Genomic DNA, 14,249 nt, shown 5'->3' on the forward strand with positions numbered 1-14,249 from the left:
AGCCGTTACAGCTTTGTAGGGACAGCAATACTGCTGGCTGCTAGGCTCCAGCAGGTCTGGAACTACGCATCATTTCCAGGTGACTTTGTTGCCAGTTTATAAACCTGGTGGACTAATGTAGCACTGTATAGTCCTGCGCTGTCGCCTAAAATAACAGGAGGTGTGAATTGCTGCTCCACAGTAATGGTGGGTGCTCCCGCAGGTACTTTGCCAAGGTCACGAATGCTAAATAAACCAGATTAAACAAAACCCTGTTGCGAGAATTCATGATTAACTGTAGTCTTTGCAGGATTTATTGGTTATAAACCAAATGCCTGCCTTTTTTTTTTTTTTTTTTTTTTTTGTCCTAGTAACTAAGGCAGATGTGAGTTTCAAGTCCAGTGAAACATTTTTTGGCTCTTGCCTCTGTTTACATGATTCAGGAGTTTGCAGTAGTTCCACAACAAATATAGCTTTGAACAGAAATAGCCATTCAAGTGCTATGCTTCTGGCAGTGCAGAAGAGATTAAGAGGGTCTAACAAAAAGGCTTGTGAATAGTTGGTTGCTTTTTTTTTCTTAAAAAAAACACAAAACAAAACAAAAAACCTCGATAGTTTTAATATATTTTGTAATTTGTAAGAAGTGGTATTCCTGCAGCAGGTTACATGGACAGCATGTCTCGTTTGTTGTTAAACTGTACAAAGCATGGGCCATGCTGAACAGTTTTACTTTAAAATAGTCTTTTCCTAGAGCTGCAGCAGTTGTATTCATTTTTCAGATTTATTTGGTTGCATAAAGTTATTTCTGAGAATTTTTCCTGATGCCTCCTTTGGAGAAGCATTTATGCTTTTTAGATACAACCTCAGAAAGATGCAGAACAAAAGGATGATTGCAAAATGAAATTAAGGTTGTGTGTTAGCAGGGCTGTATTTGGAGTGTTCAGAAAAGACACATGAATAAATTAAGGAGGATCTTGTATGTGTTTTGACACTTTGTGAAATCAGGAATTATAAATGGTGCTTCCATGTTTTTATTTTGAATGAGATTTCATTCTGTATCATGTTTTTGATATGCCATTTCTTTTATTTACATGTGACCCCAAGTTTAAGTAATTATTTTCCTCGTTCCCTCTCTCTGGTGTTCGTGAACAGTTTCTGGCTAGAAACAAGGTGCGGAATGTTTTTTATGGGGACAGAAGGGAAACTGCCGGTATAGTCCCAGGAAATTCCAATTCTCCAGTATTCCAGCCGTTAAATCGATACTAAATATTTCTGTGAAAAACTGCAGTTCATATAGATGTCTTGAACTTAAAATAGAATTTACAGCTGTTGGATGATGGGTGAAGAGATCCTGTAATCAACACTTACACTGACCCTCCCCCCAGCCATCCTGTGCAGCTGCAGAGCAGACCCCAAGGTGTTCTGACATGACCCACAGCGTACACAAAAGGTTGTAAGTACACAGAAACTGTACCCATCTTGGGAAATCCCTGAACTGGGAGTGGTTGGAATCTGGGATGGGTACTTGGGAACAGAGGGACCTTATTGCTCGATGTGGCTGTACCTGAGGATGCTGCTGGATCCCATGGTAGCATAGCAGCGCTGCCTGATGGACTGCTGGGGTTTGCTTTCTCCAGGAGCTTTGGTTTGGGATTATCCCACGTCAGGGATGTTGTAGGTCATATTGAATGGCTTAAGCAAGGGAACTGAAGGCCATCTCTTCTGTAGTTGTTTACAGCTGGGCAGCTCCTCCAGTGAGTGACTGTCATTTCGCTTAGCCTCAGTTAGCAAGTTTGTGAACACTGCTAGTGCTTTCTCAAACAGACAGCTGGAGCTTGTGGCACCTTCCTGACTGTGCTGTGAATACCCAAGGCAGCAAGACTGGTACATCTGTCCTGCAATTGCAAATCGCAATTGCAGTGTAAATGCCCAAATAGTTGGTAAAGTAACTTGTTGCTGAAAAAGGCTTCCCCCCGCCCCCTCCAGTCATTCAGCCTGCAGAGTAAAACAATCCTCTCTGCCCTAATAACTCTTCTACAAATAGCCAAATATGTAGAAGAACTATGAGCAATGTTTAAGGACTGTGAAACTGAAGTTTGTTTAAAACGTGTGGATGCTGAGGAATTGGTTTCTGCAGCCTGGAGAGTTGCTTTGTTAGGAAAGGTGCTGAAGACACTCCCCGATCTGATCAGATCCTGTAATGAACAGCAGCACTGTGGCTAGAGATTGAAGTGAGAGTTTGCGTAGTATCTGTCCAAGATGATTTTAATGTTAGAGTTACTGTAGTAACATGTTAGGGGTTGTTTGTGCCCTTTCATGTAATATTCACTGGAACAAGCAAGTCCTGCATGCTGATAACACCAGCCTATCACATACTGAGCACTGTACTCACTCTGTGGTTTTCATTAGGACTGTTTGGGGTTCTTAATCATTTAAAGCAAATCTTCCATGAACACTTTCCCTTCTGCTTCTTAAGATCCTGTTTGCTCAGCATACTAGAGCAAGGATGTCATCTGCATGAGATGAGGCTTCAGGCTGCCTCGTCGTCTTTGGAAAGCATTGAATAGTGCTGGAACAGTGGAGTCAACAAGCAGAAAACCTCAGATGAGTAGAAGGGTTTAGGCTGGGAATTGCTGGGTCACGTAAGCCTTGAGGAGCACGGTGGCTTTTTGACTGGGAGGGAATCTGAGCATGTGAATGATGGGTACAAGCTGTGAACATAGCATAGTCAAGTCTTGTTTTCTGCAGGGCTGCCTCTGTGAAGAAACTTGCTATCTGACTATGTGAGTGACAGATAATTTCTAAATGATGATGGAAGGGTGATGTGGAGTCAGATCTGGGCACTATGTAGTTGCAAAGTATCAAAAAATGCAGTGATCCTACGTCATCTTCCCTCTCCGAGACAGTGTTATCTTCTCTGTTTGCCCAGATAAAAGAAGGTAAATTCTGTATTACAAAATCAAGAACTACAGAGGTTGTTAGTGGAGCGTTATCTCCCGCTTTTTCTGTTATCACCTCTTGGTTGTTTTAGCTATCTGGCTTTTTGTTTTGCAAATGTATGTAGAGCTCTTCAGAGAGGGAAGTACCCTTAGATGTGATGTCTGAAAAATGGTTCAAAAAGCCTTTGACAAGGTCAGGCTTTCAAGTGAAAGACAAATCTGCCTCATGCTTTTTTTTTTTTCTTCCTTCTTTTTTCCTTTTTTTTTTCTTGTTTTTTTTTTTTTAATATCTTCTGTAAGTTTGTGAGGGCTTTGAAAGTTTGAGGAAGAGCATCAAACCAATATTGGGTAACGCATTCAGCTACATCTTAAATTCCTTTAACCCTTCATGGAACATTTTTGGGAGCTAGAGGCATTTGTGCGTATAGGTGTGTTCACCTGCCTGTTCCCTTTCTGCCTGAGGGATTCAGCATGTTTGAGCAGAGATGAAACTAGGGAAACAGTGTGTACGCAGCCACATCGAGTCTCCATACTGTTACAGGTGCATGTCTAGCTCTTGTGAGATGCACCTCCAGTGGTTCCTGGTGGAGGGTTCACCAGGGTAAACCTTGAATGTGAAGGAGTTATGTCCCAGAAAACAAATTTGCCTTGCACTCACCCTTTCCCTTCAACTTTTGGGTGATAAAGATTGTGAGAAAACTGCCGTTACAGACAGCCCTTATCCACTCCTCTGATGCCATTAATGGCCTGATCACACCCTTTTTAATTAATGAATGGGAGAAGCGCTTTCAACACCAACCCATGCCTTCCATTTCTCCCAGACCTGCAGCGGGTTGTCTGGCTGCAGGACGGTGGGGCTGGTACAGCGCCTGGGCGCGGGTCTGAGGGTCATGCTCAGCCCCACGGCAGTGCCAGGCGTTTTCCTGTGCTTGCTGCTGATCCACACCTTGCTCCGGGCTGTCTCCGTCGGGAGTTTGTGCGATACTTCCATGCAGGTGAGTCAAGATGTAACGAGATGCTGACTCCAAACTTCTAGGCTGTTTTGGAGTCCTTCTGTGGTATCTGAAGACCTTGTGCATGGCTACCTCAACTCCCCATCCCTTCTTTTCTGCTCGGTAGGTGCTGGATTGCACTGGTCTGCAGTGCTGGCAGGCACTGGGCACTGCTGCATGAGTTGCTGCTCTGTGGGGATTGGAGTTGCCAGGTCCTTATCTGGAGCCACCCCTAGAGACACGGCTGGGACACCACTTGACTTTCACCCGAGGGCGCTCAGTAAAAGCCTGTGGACACCAGAGGGGGGGGAAAGATGGAAGCTGTTAGAATTCAGATGTTCATGCCCTGCTCCTTTGACAGCTTCTGTCTGTAAGTGATGCTTTCCCGGAGCGATGGCACCGTGAGCAGATTGCGTGGTTGATTTTGTCGCGATGGAGTTTGTGTTCTGGGAGTTAAAAATACCGTGCTTAGGAGCTGGCCACTGTCTTCTGCAGAGCCACACACAGCAGCTGTGGCTGACTGGCTGAGATAATGATGGTGACTTTCAGAAGGGGAAGACTTCTAAAATACTCCATGTTTCAATTTTTATTTTTTAAATAAGTATTTATCTCCTTCTGAAACTTTGTGGCAAACACACGCATTTGGGCTAATGGAGGTTCAGTTTAGGTGTAAAAAGACTTGGTGCAATATAGTGGTTGTTACATGAAAGTCGATGAGGATACTCTAGGTTTGCAATTACCTCTTTTCAACAGGAATGATAGTAAAGGATTGTAAAATGTGACCTTTGCAGATTCTAGATTGAGCCCCTTTAGTTTTACTTTGTTCCTTAATCTGATGTGATCAAGCTTTCCAAGCTATACTGCAAGCTGTGTCCCCAAGTAAATGGGCATTCAAGCAGATCAACTTACGGCATTTTATTAAGTTAACACTCATGCAAAAGCCACCTTCAGAGCTTAATAATTATTTACTGAGTGCTCCTGGGTCATGAGAGAGGTTTTCATTAAGTTCAGAAAGCATTATGTTCAGCAGCTTGTGAAGGTGTGTTTTAAAGACAGGAAGAAAAATGGAAAACTACTAAATGGTGCACAGCTATTTAAAAAAAAAATAATAGCTGAGGATTAGATGTTTTTGTTTGTGTGGTTATGTTTTGTTGGGTGGGTTTTTTGGGCGCTTTTTTGTTTTTGTGTTTTTTTTTCACCCCAGCAAAGACAAACTTATCCACTGAGATCATTAGCTTTGTAATTCAGCCCTTAGCTCCTGGGTGGTAGACCTGTGTGGTGGGAGTTTCAGGGTTTTTTTTTTTCCTTCCCGGACTGACCAGGTGCATGCAATGTGGTCGGGTAGATGGATGGATGCCCGCTGGGCTGGGAGTTGTTCAATGGGTGCAGCCTGTGGTGTGGGGTAAGTGGTGCTGCTGCAGGAGAGCAGCTTTGAGCTGGTGCAGGTCAGGATAAGAAGGCGCTGGAGGGACAGGAGAATGTTTACCTTGATGATGGAGCAGATGCAGCAGCAGTGTCACTTTAAATGTGTAACCTTCAAATGTGAAAGCTTTCTTTCACACAGAAGCCTGAACCTTAGTCCTTACTTTATTATAAAGGCTGATAAAGGTTTCCACACTGTTTATGTAATTGCTGTGTCCTTGGCAAGTAATGACATATGAGGGTGGCAACTGTTGGGTGGTGGTTTTTTTTTTTTTTTTTTTTTTACATTGATACTTAAGTAACACCAGGCGGTTGGCATGGCGAGTGGAGTGTCGCTGTAACCCACAATCAGTTATTAAAGTTTAGGAATGAAGTACAAAGTGCTTCAGGGAAAATGCTGTAGTAGTTAGAATCCCTTACCTTGGCTGAAGATGGAGAAGAGGTTGTGGTGGTTTGGTGTTTGGGTTTTATTTTTTCTTCTTTTTTTTGTTTGAGGATGTTTTGGGTTGTGTTCTTTGGGGGGAGGGGGGTAGTCTGCCACCTTCTTGGTCACCCACACCCCATTGCCACCCCCCTTTTTTATTTTTTTTTTTTTATTCTTCCCTTTTCTGTCACTCTGTGGTAAACAGTGATGCTGGCTGGCGGGTTAGATGCTGCTAGAAGTGTTGCTTCAGCCACATACATACTATTGACAACAAAAAGTTTCTTGAGGTTTTACTGCTTGGTAAAGAGACTGGAAACAGAATCTGGACAAATAAACTTTAGTTTTGAGGAAACTCTAGTGGGCATTGAACGGGAGGGCTGTTGGAAGGGGAGCTGTGCCGCTGTCTCTTCCGATAATGCCTTCTGGAGGTCAGGCCAAATATTTGAGTTGTAACGTTGGTGACCTCTCATCTGCTTGCTTTAAAGATCGAGATAGTTCTATGCTAATGTCAGACCCTTAAATGTGGATGCCTTTCTCTTCTCTATAAATAATTATGAATGGGATAAGGGTAAGATACGAAACACAAGCATTTAAATCCCGTGTTATTTCTTACTTCTGAGATCTGGTGCAGCTCAGTGGATTTCTTGAGGTGCTAAATCTGCTTTTCTTGGCTGATTTCTCTATGGGCTAACCCATTAACAAACAGTTGGCATGAACAGAGGAGAGCAACAGCCTCCCTCTTGTGTGCCATTTCTCTGCTTAGAGCAGGGTAGGCAATCCTGCCCACAGCAAGTGGTTTTGAAAGCTTTTTTTTTTTTTTTTTTTAATGCATTCTGTTTGATTCTTGTTCATCTCTGTTTGAGGAAGCTTTGGGTTTGAGGATTTGGCCTGAGTTTTTAATTGTTGTAATTTGTCTAAGAAACCTTACATTGGAGGCTTTTCTTTTTTCTTAAATATATATATATATAAAACCCAGTAAATTAAAAGTGAAGGTGAATGAAATATTTTTTTTTTCTGGTTAAAAATCTCCAGAGAAGTTTCTGAATGAATACATAGCTCATGTAAACCATACAACTCAAATGATGCATGTGAACCAGAGAACTTGTTCAATCAATTTATAAGAATCTGAAAACAGAACCAAGCAACAAAAGATGAGGTTGCCTTTTTGTCCAAGGAGACAGAGATAAAATAATCAGTGTGTATCTGGGAAGGTAAATTAGGCTCTAAAAGGTATGGTCTCTTGAGTTGATGGCAACAAAATCAAACTTGATTTTAATCTGATCAGTTGCCTTTTATGCAATGACCACCTGCTTTATAACTTGAGTGCAGTAACTAACATTTCCCAGGCATCTGTGCAAAGGATATTTAAATTAAACTTATTTAATAAAACGTTATCACTTCATGATTAATTGGATTGGCACATGACACTCATAACTAATAACTCTCAGTCTGTATTACACTATACTTATTAGAACACTAATGGATAACTGGTTTAATCATATGTCAATTAAAAGGATGAGTTGGTTTCATTTATTGCAATTAAGTGGTATCCATAAACCGTGTTTGCAGGAAGTATCTAGATCACATCATGTATCAGTTGTGTGTGTGTGTGTGTGTGTGTGGGCTCTGTTACTGACTCTACATAATCCGGGGGTGAATCAGTTCATGTAGGAGAGTTGTGACTCCCCGGCTGCAGGTCCTGGGTTGCTTTGCAGTAGGTGGCACTTGGTCAGGGGAAGGTCTGTCTGTGTGGCAGTGCCTGAAGGTCAGGAAGCTTTAAAAAATATGGATTTCAAAACTCTCTGGATGAAGCTTTTAACATAACAGGTTTTTAATTGCTTTTTTGTTTGGAAAACTGAGTTTCTGACAAACCTGCTCCTTTTTGCTCTGGAGGGTACATGGTGATGAAACTGGAACAGTCTTCCATTGCACTGCGGAGCTTCGCACGGATCATCCTGCGGTGAGGAGCAGGCGTGGGGGGGAAGGGCAGTCGGGCGGGCAGATGGCCTGCGTGTTGTGCGTGGGACAGGCTTAGAGGATGGGAGAACCAAGCTTCAAACCATTTTCCATGTTTGATCAGTGCCACTGGTGGGGAGTGGAAGGAGCCTGGTGCGGTGGGACCGCCCAGCCCCAGGAGGAGCTTTACAGCCCCCGGGGCGTAAATAACGGGAAATCTGCGTGGCAGGAGCTGCCTTGTGTTTGGCCAGCTTCGTTCACAGTGCTTGTGACAGGAGCATCTGGTCAGGCAGGCAGGTGTTGTGCAGCAGCTTTTAGCCTAGATAAAAGCGTTGTTTGAACTCCAGCGCGTTGCTGGCTGTGGCTGGGGTCTGGCAGCGCCTTGCTGCCCGTGCTGCCTGTGCTCGGGCTTCTGCACCTCGGCACTGCTGAAAATTGTAATGGGAACAACGTGTCCGCTGAGCTTGTAGCTCTGTTGTAGATGCGCTGGTTTCTGGCTTTCCCTTTGAAATAATAGTGAGCAGGACATTCAGTAATCTCCTCTCAAGCTTTTTGCTTCCCCCTTCATCTGGCCACCAAAATCTGGTGATCTGGGTGTGAATAACATCAGACTCTTCCCCTTGCTGGCGCCTGCTCTTCTTTTGGTACTTGTTTAAAAATACATTGCCCGACCTTGTGCTACCTGCCTAATTACAGCTAAGACAATTTTCCCAGTGAAGAATTAAAATATTGAGCATCATTGCAAAAGAAATAAAGCTTGCAAGCTTCTCTGCTTTTTGGGAGTTTGGAGGAACCGTGTTTTCTGGGACTGTTGTTTCTTTTAAAGGTACAATACTTGAAGCTTATGTGGAAACCCATTTCTCCTTCCTTCTCCATCGCATTCCCCAAAATTTTAGTATATGGGAAGGTTTTTCTGAGATGGTTTTCAGCACGCTTGGCTTTGGTAGGTGGAGAAACAGTTCAAAATGAAAGAAGGTGGGAGGAACTGCTGGGTTACCAGTTTTGCAGCATTAGGTGTCTGTAAATGCCAGTTGCACACAAATGAGAATTATGCTTAGTGTGACAAAATAAGCTTTTCCTTGACACAAGAAGAATGAATCCTTGCTTAAAGGCAGCATTTGAGTGCCTTTTTTTGTTCATCTGTTAGAATGGTCTCGGAAGTGGGGTGTGCATTAGTATTGGTGAGCAGGAAGAAAATACTAACACTTCAGTCATACATGTATATAATTCATAAATAAATAAATGTACATATATTGGGGGTGGATGCTCATTCTTGTTTCCTGGCAAGGGGGTGTAATCAAAAAAAATGAGGAGACTGCTGACCTATAACTACCCTGGGCATGGAAATAAAGCATCTCCTCGGTTTGGAATTGTGCAAGTAGTTCAGATGTGCAGCCAGGAAACACGCTGCTGCGTTTAGATGTGAGAATGCTTCGCCCCTAATTGAAAGGGTGGTGTTTTTTACAAGTATCACAGTAAATGACTTGTCTTGAGCAGCTAATTAGTACGATTATTCCACAGCTGCATTAGTTTCACCACAAAGGTTTTCTCTTGTTTTATCAAAAGGATCAGTGTCTCTGTGAATCTTTCAACCTGACAGGTCTTAAATAGCAAGATGGTCCCCTGCCTCCCTGCCCCCAAAATGTGTGCTCTGGAAAACAGGAGTTTGATCTCTTGGGGGAATAAGTGTAGGTTCGCCTTTTCCATTTCTATGCTGAACAGTTTTCAGCATCGGTCCTAAACAAAGCTGGAAAACATCCAGCAGCACCGGCTCTGGTTGCCCAAGCACAAGTAGCTCGTGGTGCCTGCAGCCTCCAGGTGAGACCTGGAAGGGATTCTGGCTCCTGTACTCCTTTGCAAGCTGTCCTGTCAGCATCCTGCAGGTAGCACTGAAACCCTGGAGCCAGAGGTGGGGTTTTCAAGAGCAGCCTCCTCCTGGAGCAGAAGGATCACTGCTGGCTTCTCCAGGCATGGTCCTGCATTGTTACAGCCTAATGAGCCCTTTTTTCCACGGGCTGACGGCTACCAGCTGCAGCAGTTAGAATCAGAAACCAAATATTGTGAATTATATGCACTGTAGCTCTTTCTTATATGGAGTCATATATTACCCATTTCCAACATCCTTCCCTCAAAGGATGTGCAGCTTGGTGTTTACATACCCTAGTTGTTCAGCCTTATGCTACAGAAATGTCTTATAAATGGGCTTCAGTTCAGAGGGCTAACAAAATGATGGGATGCTTCTGTTCAGAAGGTGTCCCTGCAGTCCATGGCAATGTCCCCTGGTTTGTCCCGTGCTCTCAAGTAGGAAGCTGTGCTCGCTGATGGCTTAGAAACAGCTCTTAGGTAGTGAAGCAGTGCAGTGTGCTAGCTCTCACCAACCTGACACGCTTTATAAAAAATGTAACTGAAATAAAGCCATTATTGTTGTTGATTCTGCTTGTTCTTGCATCTCACTGCGCTTGGAAGATGCTGGTAGGCATGAAGGGGGAGGTTTTTGTTTTTTTGTGGGGGGGCATATGTGTGTGTGTCTGGTTTATAGCTGTGAAGAGTGTTGCGACCACCAAATCCAACCCTGGGGTAGTATTTTGCAGGAAATAACTGAACTTTGTTACGTTGTGTTTTCATAGGAGAGGTAGATTTATTTTATCTATTTATTTTTGAGCTAGATCATTAGACCTGGATTATTATCTATACCTATCATTAGATTTGGTATGGCCCTTTATTACTTTTTTTGAAAAAGAATATGAGTGCCTGCTTGTGTCTGTAAAAGCATTTGTTTTTCTTGTGGATGGTTGCTGTAAAAATTGAAACAGCAAATAGCTCTTTACAGCTGAATATTGGCATTTGGAAATGGTTAGCTGCAGTCAAGTTAAGGCAGCCTAACGTGGCTGCTAAGTACCTGAAGTAGGTCAACTCCGAATTCTCCCTTGCATGGTGCGGCATATCCTCGCCCATCCTGCTCCATGATCTGATGTAGTTCTGCAAGCTCCAACCGCTGGAACTGCGATCCTGCTTGTGGAAGCTGAGCTGTCTTTCTCTGGTCTTCCCACAGCAATTCCGAGCATCCTGGCGCTTCCAAGCCTCCCTTAAGCTCCTCCAGCATGACCTCACGAATCCTGCTACGACAGCAGCTCATGCGTGAGCAGATGCAGGAGCAGGAGCGTCGGGAGCAGCAGCAGAAGCAGCAAGCAGCCCAGTTCATGCAGCAGCGAGTACCCGTCAGCCAGACTCCTGCCATCAACGTCAGCGTCCCCACCAGCCTGCCCCCTGCCACCCAGGTACCCATGGAGGTCCTCAAGGTACGCCAGTCTCTCTGCCTTTCTGTTCAGGAGCTCTCGCTCATCTAAGCGTGCTTTAATAGACACACAGTTAATAGGGATTTTTGGCAATGAAATTTTGCAAATAAGCTGCGCTATGGCTTGATCTGGAGCTTATATTGATGTCCTGGTAGTGAAGAATGGAAAACTTCTTTTAAAAAGTTTGCGTGACTTGTTTTCTTTAAACTTTGAGATATTAGGAGAGAGGTTTTGTTACAAAACTAGTGTTTCCGTCATTTTCCCTTCGGAAAAAAATCCTTATTTTCAAAAAGAAGAAACTATTAATAGATATTCAAATCATGTTTTGGTTTTTTAAAAGAAAACAACTAAATACTTTCGTAAAATGGAGTCAAAACTCATTACAAAAGAGCTCCTCAGAAAGCCGTAATCTGAAATATGGGTGAGTTTTCAGCCTCTTCCAACAAGCCTTTGTAATCCTTTTTTGCTTAAATGACTTGTTTGCTATTAGTAGCTTTGGATTCCTTGTCCTACTGGAAACTGTAGGAGCTTGTTAGTATTCCTCTGTCAAAGGGCATGTAGCTTGCTAATTACTTGGGGGAGAAAAACATCAATGGCTATAAGAAAAGAGATAATTTCATGTGCTGGTTAAGTCCAAGTAGAGTAAAGCAGTGTGAAATGTGTGAGTGAAAGAATGCAAAATGTTTTGGAGAAATTTGCTGACATAGTTCACGAAAGTAAACTTTTGATTAGTTTTGAAGTTTTATCTATTTGCTCTGTACTATTGCTAAATCTTTTTATTGCAGTCTGATGTTGAGTACCCGCTTTCAGTCAGTAAGCATGTTCTTAATAGAGAAGTTATTTGAACTTGGTTACAATCCGCTTGTAGTTCGCTCATTGCTGTTATATATCAATGATATATATTCAAAGATTTAGTTTTAAAATAGATTTGCAGGCTCAGGATTTTGAGGCAGTCTGTGTGATGGGTTTATGGAGGAAATGAGTAGGGTGCTTTTATTTATTGAATCTGCGTTATGGTATTGTGGTGACAGTGCCAAATCTAATATTAATTGGGACACTAGAGCCATACTCAAGTATGGTCTATGATCTAGGAGCAAAAAGTCAATACTTGAACTTTGAATTCTATATATGGATACACACACATTTCTATTAAAAATTAAATATGATATACTTTTGAGTGTATGTGCATGTGCCTATAGTAAAGAAGTCAAAAATTGACTGAGAAGAGCAACGTTGTGTAATGTTTGTGTATAACAGTTTGTTAAACTTGTTTCCAGGTTATGACACTGTAGCTATAATTCAGATCCAGCAGATGTGTAGGTGCTATGAAATAGTTTTTTGTTAAGGAAAGGGACTAAAGTACTGAAGTGCTAGCAGTTGTCTTGATTATTCATTTTACATTTGCCTCTTTATATAAGAAAGAAGGGGAGGTAGCCCTTCGTTTCTGAGGGACAAGCTGTGGAAGACCTTGCAGCCGAAAGGTGATGTGCAGTTATTGCACATGGGTTTAGTAGGAGCTGGCTTATCATAGGAGTTGCATGCAAATCTGTAGCTGGCTAGAGCATAGCTAGGGGTCTTCATGCAGAGGACTTGAACGTGTATCCTCATCCTTCAGCACTGCAAAAGTTATCTGTCCCCTTTTCCTCCTGGTGGAGGAGGGCCTCCTGGGAAGAGGGAGGACACCTCCCCTGCACTCATCTTTGGCCCAAATGGCAGCATGCATCACCCTGTAGAGCTGAAAGCCAAGAGAATGTGTCCTTAACTAGCTTGTAAATTAAAAGTAGTAACTGGCAGCAGCTATCTCTTGGTGAAAGAGAATTGTGCGTTGAAGGTGACGGTTGTGGAAAGGTGAGCTACTGAAATGGTGCCTGTCTTCTCATCACCTGCATTTACATAAGTAACGGTCAGAACTAGCAAAACCCAGTCCTCTTGGTCTCTGCCTAGGAGAGGAGAGAGACTGCTTTTGCATAGTTTTTCTGTTTGTGTTTTTGGTGGAGGAAAGCAGCTAAAGGTTCATCCTTTTATCCTTATTGAAAAAAGTGGACCAGTCTTTAAAAAAGGAAAAAAAAAAAAGTACAAAATACCAGGCTTGAGGTCATGCTCTTGCTGAAAGTTTACCAACAATGTTTCAGTGACAGTAAGGATTTGGCTGAAAGGTCCATATAATATTTTATTTTTTAAATAGGTCATTTGGCTCAAAAAATGAGATTAACAATAAATCAGGGTCTTCCTGGTGCCGATACGCTGACAGCCAGCTCTGCCTGCAGTAACACTGTATGAGTGACATCATTTCCCTGTAGCTGCTTTTTACACTTCAGTTGTTTTTTAGCTGTAGACAAATTTTCCGTATGAGCTGTACAGAAGTTTTAATTAGATAAATAGGGAACTAAGTTGGTAGCTTTATTATCCAGATGGTCTGGATTTAGTGACCTTAAAGAATGAGATAGACAAAAAGGGGATTTTTACACTTTCAGAAATGTTAATCTGCAAGGCAACTTACTTTAAAGGAGATCTTTTTGAGAATAACTTCACAAACAAATAAGACCAAATGTAGTAGCTGGTTTTGTTTGGTTTTGTTTATTTGGGAATTTAGCATCACAAAACCCAACTCCAAGCTTGTTGAAATTGTCAATGTTTTGTGTTTGTAACTACATTGTGTGACTTGCCCTTTTCTTCCATATCTCACAATGTGAGAAGGAGAAGAATACCTGCTGTCTGAGGATGGTAGTTTGGAATGACTAGCTTAAAAAAAAGCCAAAGGTGTTAATGAGCTTGGATTTTATGTTGTTTTAGAGGTGTTCCTTTAGAAACAATACAGAAAGAAGAAATACATAACGAATCTATGTCACATTGCATAGGAATCTCCAAATTACATAATGTGGTATGCTCAAGGCCATATGAATAAATAGGATTTTATTTTCTTGAGTAATGACTTATTGCATCACTTCTCTGCCAAGTAATGTAGCTCGGTAAGGTAGGAAATGACCTGTTGGAATTCATTTTGTGTTGCTTATGTGCAGCCTAATTAAGAGATGGACTAGGAGTAGGTCTAATCCTTTTGGAACAGTATCTCTTTGAATCTAATAGCCAAAGGAAAATCTGTTACAGCTTTCAATTATCCTTCTGCAGAGCTTCACAGATGTACGGGCTGGTTTATCATTAAGCACGTTCTCATCCATCTCCTGTTGGGGTTCAGGACCAACACTACGGAGACATGGCGCAAGAGTTTCTTCACTTCTGC

The 14,249-nt window shown here is 42.4% G+C and overlaps 1 protein-coding gene across 4 annotated transcripts in view; it reads left to right on the forward strand.

The window, feature by feature from the left end:
* Nucleotides 1–14,249, forward strand: part of MITF (melanocyte inducing transcription factor) — a 110,050-nt gene that overhangs the window by 49,513 nt on the left and 46,288 nt on the right. For all 4 annotated transcript variants that reach the window (XM_037384754.1, XM_037384756.1, XM_037384757.1 and 1 more), the window contains exon 2: nt 10,765–11,011. In XM_037384754.1, the coding sequence (XP_037240651.1) occupies nt 10,765–11,011 (247 nt within the window). The remainder of the gene's footprint in view (nt 1–10,764; nt 11,012–14,249) is intronic.

The sequence above is a fragment of the Falco rusticolus genome, chromosome 4, assembly GCF_015220075.1.
Source record: "Falco rusticolus isolate bFalRus1 chromosome 4, bFalRus1.pri, whole genome shotgun sequence".
NCBI lineage: Eukaryota > Metazoa > Chordata > Aves > Falconiformes > Falconidae > Falco > Falco rusticolus.